Raw genomic sequence first — 23,058 nt, forward strand, 5'->3', positions numbered from 1 at the left:
GAGGTCGCACACCGGGTCTTGGTGTTAAAGACCCCGGCGTGCGCTCGCATAGTCCCGCGGCCATTCCAAGCCGCGCGGGGCAGTGATGTTAGGCCCCGCTCCAGGAGCTCTTCAACCCCGCAACTCGGGCGGGAGAATTCGCCGTTGCAGGAGCCCCGAAAAGCGGTCTCCCTCCAGGGATCCGCGGGCTCCCGGTGCCGCCGTCCGCAGACCCGCAGCAGCAGCCTCCGACTCAGCAGCAGCAGCAACAGCAGCGCTCCTCCACCGCTCCACCCACTCCGGTCGCGGCCAGCTCCGCGTCGGCGACGGTGAGTCTTAGCACCAGAGTCCCCGGCTTCTTCCTGTTGGAGGCCGCTCCTCGTTGCGGCCCCAACGACAACAAAGGTCGGGTCTCCAGTGCAGGGAGAGATTTAAAAGTTTCCCCCCCCCTCCCACCCCACCCCCGCCCCCCACACACACACACCACCCAACAAAAAATAACAAAAAAACTACATTAAAACAGACAAAAAATAATAAAAACGCGGACAGGATCAGATGAGCAGGGTAAAGCATTCATGTGTTCAAAACTTCCTCGACAGGAATGTAATATCCTCATTGTCGAGAATCTCCCGAGTACATAATCATTCCAAGTTGTGAGGAGCATTTTGAATATCATTGAAAACTCAAGGTCCATGCATTCAGAGCAGACAGAAGCCCTGCATTAACAACCAAAGCAGTACACAATCTCTCAAACTACCCAGCTGCATGGCCAGGCATCATTGGAAGAGACGGCACTTTACACAACATCACCTTCAAACCAAAGATAGAGGGAAGTCCTCCTTGATCCCAGGAGCCTTTTTATGGTGTGATTTTCAATGCAAAATCACGAATTGAAAGGCTTTTTTTAAAGTGATAATGCAGAATTGATCAAATTTTCTAAAGATGTAAGAGCTTCAAACACAAAGTCCTAAACCAAGTGCAAACAACTTGAGAACTATTACATATTCTTTGCTCATGCTCTCAGTTCAGTTTAGTTTATTGTCACGTGTACCGAGGTACAATGAAAAGCTTTTGTTGCGTGCTAACCAGTCAGCAGAAAGATAATACATGATTACAATCGATCCATTTACAGTCTATAGATACATAAGGGAATATCATTCAGTGCAAGGTAAAGCCAGCAAAGTCCGAGGGTCACCAAAGAGGTAGATAGTAGTTCAGTCCTGCTCTCTGGTTCATATCATCTAGTTGGGATGGAGCCAGAACGAAGTTGACAAATTAGAACAATGCAGCAGATGAAGAGAGTATAAATGCAGTAGCTTGAGAAGTGTAGAAAGAACACCAGGTTTGAACAGATCCACAGAAATTTAAATTTATAGCTTTGTATAGCTTTATAGCTTTCATCACATAAATGGGAGACGTATGGAAGAGATAGCTGGGAGTTAAATAACATAGTGGAAAATGGAGATATGTTGGGGGACTCAATAGTTAGAGGGGTCAATCCGAGTTACTGTGATGTTGCACCCTGGTTTGCAGGCATCTTGATTAGAATGATGGTGTAGCAAAGGTCAATGATACAGCCAGTATTCTGAAGGATCCATTTACAAGTTTGAGCAACTTAAATTTTGCAGCTGGACAGTAGATTAGGAAGGATAAGAACATCAAATAAATCAATATCGCTAAAGTGGATTTCAGTTTGAATATTGGCACCAGTTTTTGAAGGAAAACTATGCCACCAGATCTGAGCAAGGAAGAAATATGCAAAACAATTAAAAGTAGAAAGTATTTTAATCAGAATTGTGGGCGGGGAAATACTGGAAACTCTCATAATAAGGAATGGGGGAAAAATTGGAATAAATATGTTTAAAACAATTTATGAAGAGTTTTCTGGAAGAGAGAAATTAAATTTGTTTATCAGTGTGTTGAGATAAATGTACTGGGTGGTTTGCATTACATAGCAAGAGCTATGTATGGGTAATTGAATTTCCTGACTGGAAAATTGGCCTGTTGAGAATCCTTGCGTCTGGTCAGTCAGAGAGGTTATTTCATTGCTGATCTAATTGACATGGATCATAGCCCATCTCCTATAAAAATGTGACAATGGGTGTACTAGCCATTACTTACTCGCGGGAGCTTGGAACCAACAGGAAATACGGTAACATTTGAGATGATGGTAACATCATATTAACCTAGTTTCCATTCTGTTCTGAAATATATTATTTTAAATGAACTACATTTATATATTGTGAATACTCCTTGCATAAATATTTTACAATTTAGCATCCTCCAACATCAATAGATAAGGAAAAATATGATTTTAATAACTATGGTCAATGTTCAAAAAGCAACTTAATTTAAGTGTGAAAATGTATACAGAATTCATGTTACTGGATTTTTCTATACTATATTACAACCCTGTAAAATATGAATTTGGTGAAATATTTCCCCCTCGGCAAGTTTTGTGGTATATGGCGACCTCCGCACATAGTAGTGTAGGGGTGGCTGCATTGGCAACACAGTTGCTAATGCAGCAGGTCATGGTGCTGATTCAGGAAGACAATACAGCCTATGGGCCAGGTCAACCCCTACTTCATCAAACCAGTGTCACTAGGACAGCAGGCCTTCAAGAAAGGAAATAAGAAATGCATATCTTCTTACGCCAAGATCAGACTTGATTGCTTGAAAGTTTAAAGATGGCGCCGTAATGTGGCAATTCTCTGCTTGCTGTCCCATAAGAGAATCTACTATTATCCACGACAATCGTTTCACTCTTACACATGTATGATTATACTCATGGTATGATTTGACTAGATAGCATGCAAAAACAAAACTTTACACTGTATCTCAGTATGTGACAATAATAAGCAAAAACAAAACTAAATCAAATCAAGTTCATTGCCATATGCAGAAGTACATGAAGTACAGGTACAATATCAAATATCTCCCAAGCAAAGAAAGATCATTCATTTATAAATGATCACAATCACTTGAAATCTCCCAGGAATAGATGGCAAACAGTTCATACTTGTCTGTAGTTATGCTTTAATTGCTAACCTTGCCCTCCAAGACTAATCATAAGTAGAGACACAAGAGGCTGCAAAGGCTGGAATCCTGAGCAAAATACAAAAGACTAGAGAGACTCAGCAAGTCAGGCAACATGTGTGAGGGGATGGACAAATGACGCTTAGGAGCCTTCTGCAGTCCGAGAAAAAGGATCCTGCTTTTGGCAGTGGCTGAAACTGTTTTCTGTGCTATAATATTGACTCCTTAATTAATGATAAAATGATTCCCTCCGCTGAATTCCTCCAGCCTTGAGTGTTTTAATCATGTCAAATGTTGTGCAAAATATATTTTTTAAATGCCAATACATCATTCAGAATTTCTCAATTGCATTATGGATCAAGCAGACAAGATCCACAATTGAAAACAGGAAAACATGAAAATCCCATTGTCATTTGTAAAAACCTTAGTTATCACCAAGCATTCATAAAAGTGACACTCACCTGAGGCGGAACCGGAGGCAACTCCCATTCCGATTTGGATCCATCAGCACGATAATAATATGGCCGACCTTGTTCATCAATATGTTTCATCCACTGAAAACAAAAACATGCTTGCAAATGTATTCATAGAGTTCATCATAACTATTACATCAAATACATATAAGAAAATGGACCCGCAGCTGTCACTTTGCAAGTTTACATCAAAACTTTAGTGAAAACTCCTAATGGCTGATTGAAAATACTAAAATAGATACAGAAAATCACAACACCAAACATTATTGTATTCTAAAGGACGGGTTTTAAACAAAAAACATCTATAATCGTAAACGCAGAACATATCTATTTCTTTACCAAATATTAACTTCGCTGAAAATATTTTACATGAAATCCTTACATTTAATAATATAAATAGCAGTTATATCTTTCAATCAAAACGTGAAGCTCTTTATACCAAATAGGAGTGTACACATAAATTATAACTCATTACTTTAATTGGATCCTCGATTTCTACAAATCTAATCAATAAGCATTCAGATTGATTGGTAAGAATGTTTTCATTTATTTGCATCTACTCTGGCAGTCTATTAATTCCCACAGAATTTGTCAGAGATAGTCAATCTCATCCAATTACATTTTCAACACATTATCCTCTACCATTGTAACTGACATCAGTAGAAAGAGCTGTACACATGAAGAGCAGACAGATGCAAAGCAAATCAACAAGAGAGGAAAAAAAATCAAAGTACCTTTTCATTAGTATATTCATTAACATATAAAGTTTGGCCACGATCATCCAATTCTTCTGACCACCCACGTGGTGGTAAATCAAACTGATTATCAGAATGGCTTGAGTAAAAGCTGCGACAGTTCTCCTCTGTGATGAGATACTGGAAGCATTTAGAGAAGTAACATGTTGTGCTTTATGTGTCTGATTATGTAAGCTTCAGGCATTTGAGAATGCTGTTACTGTAAAAATACAGAAGTAGATGCAGATATCCCTTTGACATAAAGAATCCCCTTAACTTAATGGCAGAATAAATGCAAACATTTCAGTCCTGCCATCACTACCAGGAATCATGAAAATTATCTCTCATTTTTCTGAATAAAAGTAGCTTCCTTTAAATAAATCTGCTGGTACAAGAAACAGCATCATTTTATACCCCATCAATTTTGCCCAACATCATGATCATCATTGTTCATCTAAACTGTCGCCTAATCCCTAGTGCCACAAATTTTAATTTCTTATCTTTGTTAGAATCTAAAGCCTCACCTTCGCACTCCTTTTACTTCTCGCTGCAGGTTTCTTCCCACAATGCTACAATTTTCCAACTATACCTACACTGGGCGTGTTACTGTCTTCATCTACCTCAGCCATCCTCTTTACCTACAGTCTCTTTAAAACCTTCCTAAAAGTTCAAGATGTATATGGTCATGCCATCCTTAATCTTTTGACTTTGTCCCTTTTTGGCTGATGAAACTTAAGAAGAGCCCTGGGGCATTTTATGTTAAAGGCACCAAGTAAAAGCAGTTGCAACTGTATTTCCTCTCTGGAACTAAATGACAAATTTTCTGTGGGTACCGGTACATTGCTTAAGTGGCTGCTTTCATCACGAGCTTGCAGTGAACATTTAGAGAAGTCAGAAGACAGGAGGACTATATATGCAGTACTGCTCATCATTTCTCTGTGAATCTGTCAAAGCATTTCGCAACTAAAATTCAACGGTCATGGAACAGAAAACAAATTATTGACCTGGTTAGGGAGGAGATGGAAGAGAATAAGAATGAAATATGGAAGTTTCTTCAACAGTAATAGATCCATCAGTGCTACTGTCAGAGATCTCTCACAGACAGAGATTGAATTGCTAGGTCTTACTTAGAGAGTAATACAGCAGTGGTTGGAGGTCAAATGACTACTTCAGGACTGGCTTGAGTCATTGGACCAGAACATGATTAAGGCCACTTCATCCAGCCTGTGTATACCTCAGTCATCACCAGCCTCATAAAGAAATGTGTGGATGACTGAGTTCCAATAAAGACAATTAGAGTCTATCCTAACCAACGAAACCTTGGATGAACAGGAACATTCACTGTCTGCTTAAGTCCAGATTCAAGGCTCTCAAGACAAATGACCCCATGCTGATCTAAAGAAGGGATCCGACCCTTAATATTGCCTCCACAGATGCTGTCTAAGCTGCTGAGTTCCTCCAGTACTTTGTTTTGTGCTCAAAATTCCAGCATCTGCAGTATCTTGCGTCTCCATAATCTCCGTAAGGTTATCAGGGATGCCAAGAAAGAATTCCGGAACCCGATAGAGGCTCAGTTCAATCAAGCCGATGTCAACAACTGCAGCATCACAGGCTACAAGCTGAAACCAGGTACAATCTCTGGCAATGACACCCCTCCATCAAATGGCTTCAATGCCTTTTATGTTCATATTGAAAAGGCAAACAAAGTTCCACCACGATGTGTCCTCGTCTCCTGCTGGATCTGTCCCATACATCTCAGTGGCAAAAGTCAGATTTGCTTTCATGACAGCAAACTCTCAGAAAGCAGCCGGCCTGGATGGAGTCCCTGGACGATTTCTGAAATTGTATGCCAATCAACTGGCTTTGCCAATATCTTCAGCCTCTCACTTCAACAGCCCACTGCCCCACCTGTCCCCAAGAAAAATGAAGCTATCTGTCTCAATGACTACTGCCCAGTAGCTCTAACATGAAGTACTTCAAAAAATTGGTATTGGCCCATATCAGTGCCAGTCTCCCGGAAAATCCAGACCCTTTGCAATTTGCATACATCATAAATAATTTTACAGAGAACGCCACCATTCGTGCATTACATTCAGCCATTGACAATAAAAATACCTATATCATGATGCTGATCACTGGCTACGGCTCAGCTTCAACACCATAATACTGATGAAGTTCATCTCTAAATTCCTGGACCTTGGGCTTAATGCTTCCACCTGCAACTGGTTTGTGAACTTCCTGATCTTAGTCAGTGTGAACTGGTCACATTGCTTCTACGCTGACCCTTCACACTGGAGCTCCTCAGGGTTGAATGCTCGGTCCTCTGCTCCATTCCCTGCACACCCAAGACAAGAACAGTGGCAACTCTATCTTTAATTTTTGCCGATGATGGCACTGTTGTCACCAAGATCAATAACAAGGAGATGGAAAACAAGAAAGAGATCACGAATCTTGTGGCTTAGTGTCAGAAAAACAACCTTGCCCTTAACATCAGCATGATGGGAAAAGATTGGTGCTGACCCAAGGATGCGGCAGGATGAGGGACGAACACAACGCTGTCCCCATCAAAGGAGCTACAACAAAGAGGGCCGACAGCTAAAGGTTCCAGCCATCATGTCATCAGCACCTAACCTGGTCTTCTCCGTGGATTGTCACCTTGTCGTGGTGGAGAAGCTTGTGTGGACCTGAGATCCTGAGAGCGATGCCGTCTGGAGCTATGCTCCTGATAGGGCCACCCATGGCGGTAAGGTCGAGGGGGAGGTCTCTGACAAAGAGCAATCCAACCAGGACCTCAACGGTGGAACAGGCAGAGGATGATGGCCGACTTTAGTGGAGCATCACAACGGCTGGGAAGCGGATGAAGGCTGCAGCAGAAAAGGGTCTCCGGTCGTCTTGGACTCTATGCCACTGGATCTGTCAAGGACCGTGGGGTGGCTGTCTGTGCACCAGACTCCCCGCGTTAAACAAAGTCACGCACAGGCGTCCTCCATGAGATGAGTCATTTTGAGAGAGCACCGATGATGATGATGACCTAACCTGGTTCCTTCACACTGATGCAGTGATCAAGAAAGAGCACCGTTATATTTATTTTCCAAGGAGTCTGCGATGACTCAGCACGTTCTCAATGATCCTATCAAATGTCTACAGGTGCACCTTATCAAGAACTCTGATGGGATGCATCTCAGCCTGGTAAGACCACTGCTCTGTTCCTGACTGCTTGAACCTGCAAACACTGGTGAATAAAGCCCACTCAATCAATCACATCGCTCCCTTTAATCCAGTCCATCTTCACAGTGCATTACATCAGGTAGGCTGGAAGGCCTGACACCCCGTCCCGTCCCGTCCCCCTCCCCCTGACCATCTCTGCCTCTCTCTCCTTCCTTGAGAGAGAGGTTGCAGGAATTTAAAGTCAAAGACTTCCAGGCTCAACAGTTTCCTCCCCATTGCTATCCCTCCTGAACCAATCACCTCGTTCATAATCCCTTTCGTGAGGTGTTGCCATGTACATTGTCATTCTATTATTCCTTTTTGCACAACTTCTGATTGCACGACAATCTTCACACCATTATGCTGTTTTCCACTCATCATTTGCTGTGCATACTGTTTATTGCACGCGCCACATGCGAACAAGGAATTTCGCATGTGGCAAAATGCATGTCAGAGACCTCCCCCATTGCATTTGACAATGAACTTATCTGAGCCTAATCATAATTTGAACATAAACGCTAAACTAAACTAGCATACTATTTACTCATCAAGATTATAAAATATTCAGCCAACAAATGAAGGAACAGATCACCTGCATTCACAAGGACTCACTATATGGGGAACTAACTCAATAGGCTGAATGGACCAATGCCTTCATGGATCTAACTTTACCAGACCATCCAACAATGAGCGTATTCCTGTTCTTATCTAACTTTTACAAGCACGGATATCATTTAAGAGTTCACAGATTAGTAACTTGAACAGGGTATCGAATTCTTACTAACCATTCTGGTCCAGGAAAAAAAAATAATGATAACTGAAGAAAAACAAGATGAATCTTGATCCTTACTGAAGTTGTGGCCCATATTTTGAATTAGCATTTTGAATATAAATTGGTACTGTAGAGTTAGTGTGGATGAGTAATCTTGGCCAGCATGAATGCAGTAGGCCAAAGAGCCTATATCTGTACTGTATATCTTTATGGCTATCTAATGTTTAAGTATTAAATGGTTTCAAATTTTTTATGCACATGCACGATTCAAAAAGTAGCATGATTATATTGAGCACTGTTGCAAATTTGCAATCACCCGTCTTAAAGCATCAAGATACAACAGTTATAATAACATTGCACATCCAAGCCCAAGCATCATTATTTACATCAACTGCTTGGCACTAAATCTACTGCACTGAATGCAAGATATAGTAATGCATATAACTTTTCAAACATGTAGTTCAAATAAATTCCTTTAGTGATGTGTCCTTCTCTCCAGTACTGTAATCAATAGTAAATGACGATTCTTTAATCTTATGATAAGTTCTAAAATGTATTAACTTTATCTGATGTTCGAAATGCTGAGGAATCTATGAAATTATCATAGTTTTGAAATTTCCAATATTGTGGATTGGATATATTCATCCGAACCAATATTTAACACCATAATGGAGTTTGCTGATAGTTCAAAGATGGAAATAATTGGGTGACTGATAATAAAACTGTATTCATATAAACATATAAAAATTAATCCATTAAAAATAATGCATAACATTTTTTTCAGTTAAAACAAACTCACTTGAGATTAATAGATTAAACATTTGATGAGAAATTGAGTTTCAGATCTTTTTTTTTTTACACACAATATATTCCACACTAACAATCTGGAATTAAAACATAAAAAGAGTGGTTTATTTATTTTAAAAATCCTCCAGGTATATGGGCACTAAACCAATGGTGAGAGTATTGTCAAGCTCTCTCAGTGCAAGACTTTTGTGCTTAGTGCTGAGTCCAGTAGTGGAGTAAGAGATCACATGCACAAGCATCGGGCCATACATTCTCAAGGGAACTCTTAGTTGAAAGTAACAAATGTGCTTTCTTCATATTTCTCAGGATTAAATTACATTTGCTATTATTTTTATCCAACGGACAAGACCATCTATATTTCCCTGGAGTCTACAAGCTTATGTGCCAAGTAAAAACTGAAAAGCCAAATGTTGTACCTTCTTCAAACTTCTTTATCATGCTCTCTACTTTTACATCTAATTTATTAGCATATTACAAATCCATGAGGTCAAGTACTGAGCATTATGCAACCCCAGGAGTAACAGTTTCCAAGCGTATAAAAATAGATAACTTATTCTCTTTCTGTTTGTTTTAGTCTAGACATTTTTGGCAGTCTTCTCTATTTTCCTTTTCTTTCATTTGTATAGACTGACCTGCTGGACATGTCCCAGAGGCCAGATCATAGAACATTAGCAACAAGATTTACAGGCAATGGAGCTTAATTGCCCTTTAACATACATACTATTTCGCCTTTTAAAATAAATTATAGGAGGCAGAGAGAGCGTTAGATGAGGGTTTTCACAATGGAAGTCTGTAACATGTGGTCTACCACAAGGAAAGATAAAGGAACTTACACATTGCACAGATTTTGCAGGGTGCACAGAAATTGGTAAAGCTTTGGGTAATTAAGAAGGATATTTAAGGATACAGCCAAACATAGATCAACTGGGAAGTTCAGCTGAGCAGTTGCATGTGGGATTTAGTCCAGTCAAATCCTGTAGGACATAGCGAATAAATGGCAGGAACTTTAGTGGTTGATGTGTGTGGCCTGCAAGTCTGTTGAGCCCTAAAATGGTGACGCATGCAGATAGGGTAGAGAAGGCTTAGCTTTAGTAAGTACAGGCAACTTGCATATTACAGGGGAGGGGTTGTTGGGTGATTTCCTAGATAATAAGCCATATTGCAATTTTCCCCAACTTGAAACCATGTCATCTGCACATGCGTCCAGAAACAAGAGTTAATATAAAATAAATGGTGTTGATTTATTTACTTCCCACTCCCCCAACACATAAATTGCATGAGAAAAAATGTTAACCCACATCTCAAATTTTTGGGCAAGTTTGTGAACTCTGCAAGAAGAAATTTCCGAAACCCAAACGGTCGTGATGTGGGGGTTGTCTGTATAAGATCTGGATTGCATGTTGCAGCTGTACAAAACATTGGTTAGACCACACTTGACGTATCATTTACAGTCTGGTCACCATACAATAGGACAGATGTGACAGCAATGGAAAGATTGCGAAGAGATTCGCCAGGATGTTGGCTGGAATGGAGGACTATGTTTGCAAGGAGAAATTGGATAGGCTAGAATACACTCACTAGTAAATCAGAGACTGATGGGTGAGTTTAGAGAGGTTTTTAAAATTATGATTAGATAGAACAGATGGTCAGAATTTTTTCCAGAACAATGGAGTTTAAAACTAGATGCAACAAGTTTAACGTGAGAACGCAGTAATTTAAAGGAGATCTCAGGGACAAGTTTATCTACACAGGGGAGATGTTTGTTCTCTCTGCATCCTAAACATCCTTCAACAGTGATAGGACTGCTGTCACCTTGGTTGAAGAGAAGGAAATGACATTCTCATTCCCATTGCTCTCCAAAGGCAAGTTCATTACTGCTGAATACCACTTTGTCAGCTGATGGAAGATTGCAAATAGCATTCAGCTACAAGCATCCTCAAACTTAATGAAGTACGAATAGAAATTTTGTAAAGGTAACACCACAACCGTCTCTAACACAACAGTTAGTTTAAGTACATCTACTTACCCCACGGTTTATGGAATCTCCTTGGTTATCAAACTCTTTATTTACAGAATCTCTTGTCCATCGAGGAGGCTTCCAACTTCTTTCTTGTGTTCCCTTGTGATAATAGAATGTGCGCCCTGTGGTATCTTTATGCACCTCCCATTCACCATGAGTTTGCACGGGAGGGCTATTGGGAGCAGGGGGTAGGTTAGCTTGAGATATTTTCAGTTCTTGCAGATTTGCATATACTGGGGATTCTGACCTCGCAGGTTGTATCGTCTGTAACAAAGAAAGTATAAATATTATAATATAATTCTATTACCCATGCTGTTTGACAATTTTATTTCCATTGGGATCATAAGTATGGGAATCAAACAAAAAAAAAGCTATTTTCTTTCTGCTGCATGCCTCTTCAATTTACTAAATTGTGCTTTCATCGACCACCTTATATTTTTTCATAAAATTACATCTTTCAATGTAATTGGTTGCAGTGGCTGATTTGGTAGCTTGGCCTATTCAGTGAAATCAATTGAAAGTAGCAAATACAACGTCACAAATGTTAATAATATAAAGTTACAACAAAGGCGTACAGAAAAAATATTTTAAATATCTATCGTGGCGGCGCTGTTGAACGGCTGCAGACCGTTTGTTTTACTTTTTTGTGTTGTTTTTTTCGTTTTGTGTAGCTAAGTTTTTGTTTTTTAGGTTGTGTTTATATGTGTGTGTGTGTGGGGGGGGGGGGGGGGTTGCTGTCTCTCCCTTCGGGGGAATGCGACTTTTTTGTTGTATCCCCCTTCTCTTCCTCCGTCTGCACTGAGGCCTAATGGCAGAGCTGGCGACCTCGAGGCTCCGGAGGCAGAGGCTGTTAGGACTCGCCCTGGGCTCGCTCCCGTGAGGGCGGTCTGGCTCGGGGCTGGAACGGTGCTCCCGTGAGGGGCTGTGACTTTCCCGTGAGGGCGGCTTGGCGCGGGGCTGAGACGCTCCCGTGTGGGCGGCCCAGCCCGAGGGAAACGGCGCTCCCGTCGGGGCAGCCTGGCGCGGAGCTGAGACGTTCACTTGAGGGCGACCCGGCTCCGGGCTGGAACGGTGCTCCGGAGGCTGAGACAGCGTTCTGGCGGCGGCGGCCTGAGTCCGGGGTTCGGCCGCGAGCCAGTGGATGACGTCGTCAACAGCTGCGTCTGCTGGACTGGAGGGCGGCAGCTTCGACCACCCCAGGCCGCGGTGTCTGAACCGGCCCATTCGCGGGGTTTGGTGAGCCGCGGGACTGATTTACCATCGCCCGGTGGGGTATCGCCTCAGCGCAGAGGGAGAAGAGGAGGGAAGAGACTGCAGCCTTAAGATTTTGCCTCCATCACAGTGAGGAGGTGCTTGGTGGACTCACTGTGGTGGATGTTAATTTGTGTTTACTGTTGTTTATTATTGTATTATTGTATGTATCACTGCAAGCACGAAATTTCGTTCAGACTGAAAGGTCTGAATGACAATAAAGGAAATTCAATTCAATTCAAAAATTCAAGTGCTGCAGCAACTCAGCGGGACAGGCTACATCTCTGGAGAGAAGGAATGGGTGACGTTTGGGGTTGAGATCCTTCTTCAGACTGAGAATCAGGGGGGGGGGGGGGGGGGGGGGGTGGGGGGGGGGGGGGGGGGGGGGGGGGGGGGGGGGGGGGGGGGGGACGAGAGATATAGGCGGTGATGTAGAGAGATAGAGAACAATTCCATTCCGGAAGTGGCGGCGCTGTTAACAGCTGCAGCTCGCCTGTCTGTCTTTACTTTTTTCTATTGTTTTTTTTGTCTTGTTTTGGTTAAGTTTTAGTTTGTTGGGTTGTGTTAGAGGGCGGGTGAAACATGTTCTCTGTCTCTTCCTTCGGGGGAATGCGACTTTTTCGTGTTGTATCCCCCTTCTCTGCCTCCGTCTGCGCTGAGGTCTAATAGCGGAGCTGGCGGCCTCCAGCCTGCGACTGACCCCGAGGCTCCGGAGGCAGAGTCAGCCGGACTTACCAACGAGAGGCTGGCCGTCTTCGGGACTAAGACAGTGGTGGCCTGACTTGCTGGTGCGGCTTTCTGGCTTTCGGCGGCGGCCTGGAGCTGATGCAGCGGGGCTCGGGGCTGGGACTGCAGGACCCGGAGCTGGGGCGGCGGCCCGGAGCGGAGACTGCGGGACCCGGAGCGGTGGCGGCGGCCCGGAGCTGATGCTGTGGCGGGCCGTCTCGGAGCGGAGACGGCGTTCTGGCTTTCTGTGGCGGCAACATCACCACGGAGGTCCGCTGGACTGGAGGACGGCATCTTCGGCCTGGATCGATCGCCTCAGCACAGAGGGAGAACAAGGAGGGAAGAGATGGAGACTAAGACTTTGCCTCCATCACAGTGAGGATGTGCTTGGTGAACTCACTGTGGTGGATGTTTAATTTGTGTTTATTGTATGTTTTGTTATTATTGATTCTGTGTATGACTGCAGGCAACATAATTTCGTTCAGACTGAAAGGTCTGAATGACTATAAAGGAATCTAAAAATCTAAAATTGAATGAAAGATATGCAAAAAAGTAACGACAATAAAGGAAACAGGTTGTTGATGGCTGTTTGTTATGTGAGAACGAGAAGCTAGGGCGACTGGGTGAGGGAGGGGTGGAGAGAGCGAGGGAATGCAGGGGTTACTTGTTGGGAGAAATCAATATTCATACAGTCTGAAGAAGGGTCTCGACCCAAAACATCACCCATTCTTTCTCGCCAGACATGCTACCTGTCCTGCTGAATTACTCCAGCTTTGTGTCTATCCACTGGGTTGTAAGCTGTCCAAGCTAAATATGAGATGCTGTTCCTCCAATTTTCAGTTAGCCTTACCCTCGACCCGAAATGATTCAAGATTCATGGGAGTTTATTGTCGTCATGTGTCCCTGATAGGACAATGAAATTCTTGCTTTGCTTCAGCACGACAGAACATAGTAGGCATGACTACAGAACAGATCAGTGTGTCCAGGTACCATTCCTGTATATAAATATATACACACATGAATAAATAAACTGATGAAGTGCAAATAACAGATAATGGACTAGTAATGTTCAGAGTTTTGTCCGAGCCAAGTTTAATAGCTTGATGGCTGTGGGGAAGTAGCTATTCCTGAACCTGGTCATTGCAGCCTTCAGGCTCCTGTACGTTCTGCCTGACGGCAGCGGGGAGATGAGTGTGTGGCCAGGATGGTGTGGGTCCTTGATGATACTGCCAGCCTTTTTGAGGCAGCGACTGCGATAGATCCCCTCGATGGAAGGGAGGTCAGAGCCGATGATGGACTGGGCAGTGTTTACTACTTTTTGTAGTCTTTTCCGCTCCTGGGCGCTCAAGTTGCCGAACCAAGCCACGATGCAACCGGTCAGCATGCTCTCTACTGTGCACCTGTAGAAGTTAGAGAGAGTCCTCCTTGACAAACCGACTCTCCGTAATCTTCTCAGGAAGTAGAGGCGTTGATGTCTTTCTTAATAATTGTCATCCCTTCCTTCTCTCCAGAGATGCTGCCTGACCCGCTGACACAAATTGGTCATGAAAAACTAAGAAACTGAGCCAATCTTCAATTTGGCAACACACTGTCTCTTGTTTACCTTTTGTACGAACCAAGTTTCTAGCTTCATTTCTTTCCTTCGTGTCAACTTCGGGAAGCTCCGCAACGACAGACATTTTACTGACTAAAAAAAAAATCTAGATCTGACGAATCATCAGCCATCGATGTAGCTCAGATCCATAAGGTAATGTACCGTTTAGATCGCATCAGTGAAAATGCTTGGTTTTCGCTGGGACACCAAAACAAACGTTTTTTGTGTCCACCGCAACGTACTTTTGTGTGTTTGATGTGTGACGCGCATTGTAGTGTCCACTCAGATGGATGTAGTACTCTACTACATGATCAGGTAAATGAAGTGGAAATGGTGTTTGCAATTTTATTGTTCCACGTGGTATTCATAAACATAGAATATTGAATATGTGTACTTACTGTGCCAACCAGGTCACTGGTAGACACCACGCAACAACCGTTACACAAATGTATTTGTGTAAGCTGATGCCATTTTCAGAAATGCCATCAATATGCTATCTTTTCTTATATTTGCTGTTGATATTATGTTCGTCATGAACCCAATAAAGTTACTTGTCAACTTTTTTTGAAGGAATTTGAAATTTGACCCCATTTGTTACATTTTTGTGTGCAGTATTGTAAAAAGACACATATCTTAACGGAAACATTAGCTCACCAGATCACTGAGCTGCCAAGTCCTGCCCATCCCCGACCTATATTTCTGTAATGGCTCTTGCATCACAATCCCATCAACCACAATTCCCTCTGTTCATCTGCCTGACCTGCCAGGCTTCTTGCATTATGCAGTTTAGTCCATCAGACCTTCCTTGAACCCTGCCCTACCTTTGCCAGGCTTGCTTACTGGACTTGCTCGCTTTAGCCTCTATATTCAAACCATCTTCCTCATCTGTTATACTACAACTTTGGGTCCAGTGACTTAACAAGTGCAGAAGAAAACTTGGAGACAGTCAGACTGGTGGGAGAGCATAAGGAGAGAGAGGGAAAGCAAGTGCTATTTGAAGTCAATGTTCATACCGCTGGGGTGGAAGCTGCCTCCTTCCTGTCCCCCTTCCATTTCACACTTTGTGATTTGCAAATCAGCTTCAGTGCAGTTTCAAAGAGAAACCTTTCAACCACATTCATTTAATGATGAAGAGAGTCAACAAACACTTTTCACGATGCCGACATGCCCTAAACGTACTTGACAGCCTTTGAAGTGCATTTGCATTGCAGTCGCGTTGGCAATGGGGTTAGCGTAGGAGTGAGTGTTCATTTTTTTTTCTTTTATATGCGGGATCACGAGGTGGAAGCACAATGTTGCGATATGATACAAGGGAAATTGATCTTTTGGACAGGCGCGAGCAAAATAGGCTTTTGGATAGGCACATGGATATGGAGGGAATGGGGGGCTATGGATCACGTGCAGGCAGAGATGAGTTTAATTTGACGTCACAAGAAAAAATGTTTGAAGAAAAATATCTTGAGGGTTGCAAGTCTGGAGGATATTACACCAAAATAGGTTGAACTCTGAGAACCTAAACGAAGAATATCTTCAGACGAAGTGTACAGGGCTTCACAAACTTGTTTTTGCTTGGCCAAAGCATGAATATTATGCACAAGAAAGTCTTGACAACCCTGATGACACAATGTCAAATGTTGCAACAAAGGACGTTAAATTTACAAATGAATTGTGGAGGGAGACTGGTGGCAAAAGGAAAGCAGTTCACTGGACTAAGCCTTTATATTGTCAAGTGTGTTGTACAGCTTCAGTTGATATACACAAATAATAGAATGAGATTTTAATCGATTACATTTTACTACTATTTAACACCAATAGTTTATTAGTGAAATATAATAAAAGGTTGCTCAACTGGAAAGTAAACTTCCGATAATAAATGTTACTGCATATTGCTACACTACACCAAGTTGAAAGTCCTAAATACCTCTGATGCAACTTTATCAATGGTGCAATGCATCAACAGCAATTTAAAATAGAACCAGTACTCTAGATCTATACACTCTCCCACTATACTGTGTAACAAAAACTTGCCCCACATATATCCTTTAATCTTTGCCCCCCCCCCCCCCCAAAGTCTTTGATATTTCCACTTGGGGAAAAGATTCTGACCATCTATCCTATCTGTGCCTCTTGTATAACTTGATATACTTCCATCTCAACCTCTGACACTTAAAAAGATAAACAATCCAAGTTTGTCCAACCTCTCCTTATAACTGTTTTCCTTCTAATCCGGGTAGCATGCTGGTAAACGTCTTCTGTACCAGCTCCACATCTTTCCTGTAATGGGAGGACCACAACCGCACACAATACTCAATGCTACCTAACCAAAGTCTTACAAAGCTGCAACATAATTTCCTGACTCATACACTCAATGCCCCATATGTCTTCTTTACCACTTTCAGAAAACTGTGGATTTGGACCCCGATATCCTTCTGTACATCAATGCAGGTAAGGGTCTTTTTTTTTCCTTTGCATTCAACCTCCCAAAGTCTGCACTTCCTTCACCAACCTTCTCTGTTGGTTCAGGCAACTCTTTGTTTTAAAAAAAAAACCTGTGCCTTTAATTATGACATGCTATTACACAAGGAAAATAATAACTTTAGAGTATTCAACAGTTGCCATTTTGGAGAAAAATTACCAGTGGAATACGTACGGTCATGATGCTGAACTCAACTAAAAGTGGATACGTTTTGTTGACAGAAATATCTAATATATTAACTTCAAGCTTGTTGAAAGGAGCAGATTACACATGTAATAATTGGTGGTGAAAAGATTTTAAAAAATATAACATTTTAATAAAATGAACTAACGGCATAACTACCTAATAATTAAAAGAATGTCACTGGTTTTGGGGAAGGAGAGGGCTGTTCTGATGGGATGGGCTCCATCTGAGACCATGGACCTGGTGAAGTACATAACCCGAGCTGTAGAATGAAATCCAATCCATAGCAAGAATCAGAACATGTGGAATCCGTTTGGATAGAGTTAAGAAACTGCAAGGGTAAAAAGATCCTGAAGTGAGTTATACAGATTTCCAAATAGCAAATAGTAGTCAGTATTTAGGGCAGAAATTGAAAATGCATGTCAGAAATGCATGTTACAGTGAATATGGGGGATTTCAATATGCAAGTAGACAGGGAAAATCAGGTTGGTACTGGATCCTAAGAGAAGGAATTTGTGGAATGCCTATAAGATGGCTCCTTAGAACAGCGTATGGACGAGCCTACTAGGAAAAAGACAATTCTGGATTTGGTGTTGTGCAATGAACCAAATTTGATCAGAGACCTCAAGGCGAATGAACCCCTGGAGGCAATGATCATAATATGACAAAATTCAACTGCAGTTTGAGAAGGAGAAACTGAAATTGGATATATCAGTAATACTGAGTAAAGGTAACTATGGAGGCTTGAAGTAGGAGCTGGAAGAGGAGAGTTGACTGAAAGGGAACCCCAGCAGGAATGGCAGTGGAGTAGCAATGGCAGGGGTTTCTGGAAATAATTCAGAAGACACGATCTTTGCATCTCAAAGAAGCTGCAGGTGGCTGATAAAATAAATCAAAGATAGCATAAAATACACATTTCTGATGAAACCGCAAAAAAGGCTCATCAATGCCTCAGGTACACAAAAAAGCTGGAGAAACTCAGCAGGTGCAGCAGCATCTATGGAGCAAAGGAAATAGGCAACGTTTCGGGCCAAAACCCTTCTTCAGACTGATAGGGGGTGGAGGGGAGAAGGCCTCATCTTGCCGAAGTTTGAGGAGATTCTAGAAATGTACAGTCAAGAGCTTACTTATTGGTTACATCACAGCCCGGGTTCGGAAATTGGAATGTACTAGCATGGTCGGGTTTACTTAGAATAACTGATGATACATTGTATATTTATTGCTGTTGTTGCTTCTAACGTGCCTATAAAGCTGTAACAAGAAAGAATCTCATTGTTACTTTTCATATCTGGTGCACATGACAAATACTCTCTTGACATGTTACTTAATGTGTGGTCTAATATTTAACTGTCAACATAACCTATTTTGGCTTATTTACTGTTTTGGTTTTGCACTGTAGTTGATCACTGCTCTTCAATAGGTCCTTTTTAATGTAGAAGACAGTATTTAACCACAGGATTGGCCCCAAATATTTGCAATATATTTTGATTAGATGAGGGAAGTAAATGTAATTTTCCCCAGTTTACAACATGGGAATGGATGGGGGGACGGGGTGGTAGAGTTACAAGGAGGATACAAAGTGGCTGTATGGTGATTTTGACATGCAGTACATGTGAAGTTATTCACTTTTCAGTTAAAACAATAAGGCAGAATATTATTTAATAGTGGTCAATTCGAAAATATTAATGTACAAATAGATCTGGACAGGATCATGAGAGAGAATCAGCCATGATCACTCAGTATCAAATCTACCAAGATCTTTCATATCATCCTCAAACTACTTCAACATTATTTATGCTCGACTTGTTATTTCTTCCTATTGTAGTAATTTGCAGCAGTTGCCATTTTTCTACCAATTTATCATTTTATCCAACTAGTTTCAACTTCTGCGATCCAATTCCAGCTCTTCGCCCAATTTAAAATTGAAATATATATTCCCACTGCAACACTTTTACCATTAAATTAAATTCTGCAACAACTACAAACTAGTGATGAAAAGTAACTGGGAATTAAGTTTTTCTTCTTTTTTTTTTTTGCAATGCACCAAAAATATCAAAGAATTCCAGGTGACTGTACAGACAATAACAAGCTACCAGTTGTAGAGATAGATAATGCTTAAACAAAAACGCATATTATTACAGCTTCCCTATTTTTAAAACAGGAACCAACTGGTTCCATGTGTAGGAAGGAACTACAGATGCTGATTTAAACTGAAGATAGACACAAAAAGCTGGTGCAACTCAGCGGGTCAGACAGCATATCTGGAGAAAAGGATTAGGTGATGTTTCGGATCGAGGCCCTTCTTCAGACTGGTTACAAGCTGACTGCATATACTGTTAATTAACTATCTGCATGAATATTATTTCTGCATTTTAGCTTTTAGTTAATATTTTATAGTGTTTGTTTAATGGTTGAGAGGTGGAAGCAAGCATCCACCAAGCTTCAAAAAGTGTTCTTAAAAAAATCCTCAACTGTGTTATGAAGAGAATTGCTGAGGCAGTGATAGAATTTCCTACAATTTTTAGTTTAGTTTATTTTGGAAGTACAGCGCGGATTCAGCCCGTCATGTCAGTGCCGACCAACGATGCCTGTACACTTACAATATCCTACACACACTCGGGACAATTTATAATTTTACCAAAGCCAATTAACCTACAAACCTGTATGTCTTTGGGACAAGTGTGGGAGGAAATCGGAGTACCCAGAGCACACCCAGACAGGTCATACATACAAACTCCGTACAGACTGCACCCGTAGTCAGGATCGAACATGGCTCGCAGGTGCTGTAAAGTAGTAACTCTACCACCGCGTCACCCAACATCTCGACGTTTTTGTTAGAAATAAATTATAACGGATTTGATACTAATGTAACTTTAACTCAACTGTTAGATATCAACAATTGCTGTAAACAAGACTGCTGCATATTTTTCCACATCAATGAAAATACAGAGTACATGCAGCCAAGTTAAATTGTCAACTGGGCACTGTCTGCTTTCTAGCTAAACTCGTGATCTGCTTTTGACATACAGTCCAGGTATTCAGTTAGACAATACTGGATTTTAAAATAGTATATCAAAACATTCAAACTTTTTACAAATTTCACATTTTTAAGATGACCATTTTCTGTTTTGTAAGATGAAATAACATATGAATCGGATAGGTTTCAATCCTATTGCACAGAATATTAAGGGCTTCTGAAAATACTGTGAAAATACTGTAAATTTTATGGAAAATAAAACAAATTACAACATTTTAATTACAAAGTTCCTCTTCAGTCTTTGCGTGATGAAATCCAAAATACCACGCAACTCATTTATTTTGCAAAACAGAAAACGAAAAGAACATTTATATATGCAGAAAATTGCTTTGAAACTGACAAAAAGGCTGATTGAAATCATTTTAAAAAAAATACATGGACAAATTACAATTATTTTTAAGTATTGCTGGACAATTACATGTTGTGGGCAAATGCATCTTACGAACACAAAGCAGAGGTTTACACAGAAACACGGCAGCCTAACTTTGGAAAGTTTAAAAAACACTGTACCTTTAAAGGTGAATTGAAGATGAAAACATCATCTTCCTCCTCTTTGCTGAAACTCCTAAATGGAGAACACTGCATCATTCCCTCCTCAATGCTAATTTCACGTAGCAAAATAGAATTAACACCCAAATAGTTTGTGTGCAGGTTATGACTTGGCAAAAATGGTCGATTTCAGCAATGCAGAGCCAATGAAAAGCTAGCTGAAATGTGCAATTCTGAAAAAGCTGGAGCTTGCTCCAGTTTACCACAGTGTGAACAAATTAATTGGAATAGAAAAAACCCAACTGTAAAATTGAAGGCACTTTAGCTTCTTTATAAACTAGATTACTTTCATATACAGGCAGTCCCCAGATTACATAACGGTTCCGTTCCTGTGACTACCTGCAAGTTGATCTTTTAGTAAGACAGCAACTTCCATTTTCTATAGTTACCCATATTGTATTGTTCTAATACACTTCCTATAGATCATTGAATGTTCACACAAACACTACTCATTATTAAACTAATGGAATATATATTGTACCCAATCATGAATGAGTACCATAAAAAAATAATTATTACCATCATGATAAATGTTTTAAAAATCTGGGAGAATTTGTATAGTCAGATACCAGTTTTTAAAAAAAATATATATATAAAACATTTACATTCAAATATTATAAATGATGAAGGCACGTTGACAAATGGGAGATGTGAATGAAAAATCCCAAAATGCAAACCCAAAAAATTAATACTGATCCTATCATGATTGCGTAAAGGGAGTGAGGGAGGCAAGCTGGGGGCGGGGCAGGAAGAATTGGATCTCCCGGATGCTAGCCATTTTAACTCCCCATCCCATTCTGACCTTTCTGTCCTGGCCCTCCTCCATTTTCAGAGAGTGGTTGCAGACAAGCTGGAGGAACAGCACCTCAAATTTCACTTGGGTAGCTTAAAGCCCAACAGTATGAACATTGAATTCTCCAATTTTAGGCAATTCTCTAAGAACCCCAACTGACCCTCCCCTTTCTTCCCCACACTTCCCTTTCCCTTTCCCTACCCCCCTCCAGTGCCCCAGCCGAACTCACACATATTGCTTCCCTCCACCTACATTCCTTCCTGTCCTTGCAATTTGCAACTCTTGTCTCACACCTGCTGTTTTTTTTTTTAATTTCTAGCCTTCGCCCAACCATGTGCCTTTCAAAAAAAACATTATCTGTGTTCGTCCTTTCGTCCCCGTCCCCCACTACAATCTGCCTGGAGAAGGGTCTCTGTCCAAAATGCCAACTATCCATGTTCTCTGGGGATGCTGCCTGACCTGATGAGTTACTCCAGACACTTCGTGTCTTATTTTGCAAGTCCAATTCATTAGATGCACAATGTCCAGTGTAAATTTGTAAAGAATACACCAACTCCCAAACTACGTATCTTACCACACTACCCATCTTCTGTTGCAGTTATGGTAATGTTTGTTCAATAATTCATTAGTCACCCCAGAATCAGCAGAACCCCAGTGCCGAGGGCAACACGGCGGCAAAGCTGATAGAGCTGCTGCCTCACAGCACTAGAGATCAAGGTTCAATCCTGTCCTCGTGTGGTGTCTGTGAGGAGTTTGCAGGTTCTCCCTGTGACAGCATGCGTTTCCTCCACGTACCCCGGTTTCCTCCCAAATCCCAAAGATGCGGGTGTGTGTAGGTTAACTGATCTGTATAGGGTACTGTAATGGCCCTATTGTGTAGGGAGTGACATGCCACGGGGTGGCGCCTGCATGGTCGTGCGTAGTCGCCCAACTAACCTTTTTCTGGTCGCCGTTGGATTTTCAACATGTTGAAAATTTTCGGAGACCTGTTGCGACTATGACGGGTGCCGGCAAGCCGCCAAAAAAAATTGTGTAAGTGGGCAGGCCCTTTACACAAATGTGTGACCAAAAGCACTTAGTGCAACTGCTGGCCCACTCAACCCCTAACACATTAACACCAGTGGAAGAGTGGAGGGAGGGAGGAAGGAAAGGAGAGTAAGAGTGAGGAAAGAAAAGGCAGAGAGGGGGGGTGGTTGGAAGAACAGATAGAGGGAATTTAGGAACAAGAGGCTTGTAAAAAGCAGAGAGAGAAAGATGGGTGATTGACTGAGATGCTGCATGGAAACAGGCCCTTCTGCCCACCGAATCCATACTAACCATCGATCACTAGTTCGATGATATCCCACTTTCATATCCACTCCTTACACTTTAAAGGTAATTTACAGAAGCCAACTAACCTACAAACTTAAGCTACAACT

At 41.6% G+C, this 23,058-nt stretch overlaps 1 protein-coding gene across 4 annotated transcripts in view; it reads right to left on the reverse strand.

The window, feature by feature from the left end:
* Positions 1–23,058, reverse strand: part of LOC129715213 (rho GTPase-activating protein 12-like) — a 136,849-nt gene that overhangs the window by 75,758 nt on the left and 38,033 nt on the right. For 3 of the 4 annotated variants that reach the window (XR_008726460.1, XM_055665085.1, XM_055665077.1), the window contains exons 3-5: positions 11,038–11,295; positions 4,226–4,366; positions 3,480–3,572 (exon numbers count right to left, since the gene is read on the reverse strand). Coding sequence is in view for 3 of the 4 variants with exons in the window: in XM_055665085.1 (XP_055521060.1) it covers positions 3,480–3,572; positions 4,226–4,366; positions 11,038–11,295 (492 nt within the window). In the remaining variant the exon portion in view is untranslated. The remainder of the gene's footprint in view (positions 1–3,479; positions 3,573–4,225; positions 4,367–11,037; positions 11,296–23,058) is intronic. The other variant, XM_055665090.1, reaches the window with a different exon arrangement.

This window comes from Leucoraja erinacea, chromosome 2 (genome assembly GCF_028641065.1).
Source record: "Leucoraja erinacea ecotype New England chromosome 2, Leri_hhj_1, whole genome shotgun sequence".
Taxonomy (NCBI): domain Eukaryota; kingdom Metazoa; phylum Chordata; class Chondrichthyes; order Rajiformes; family Rajidae; genus Leucoraja; species Leucoraja erinaceus.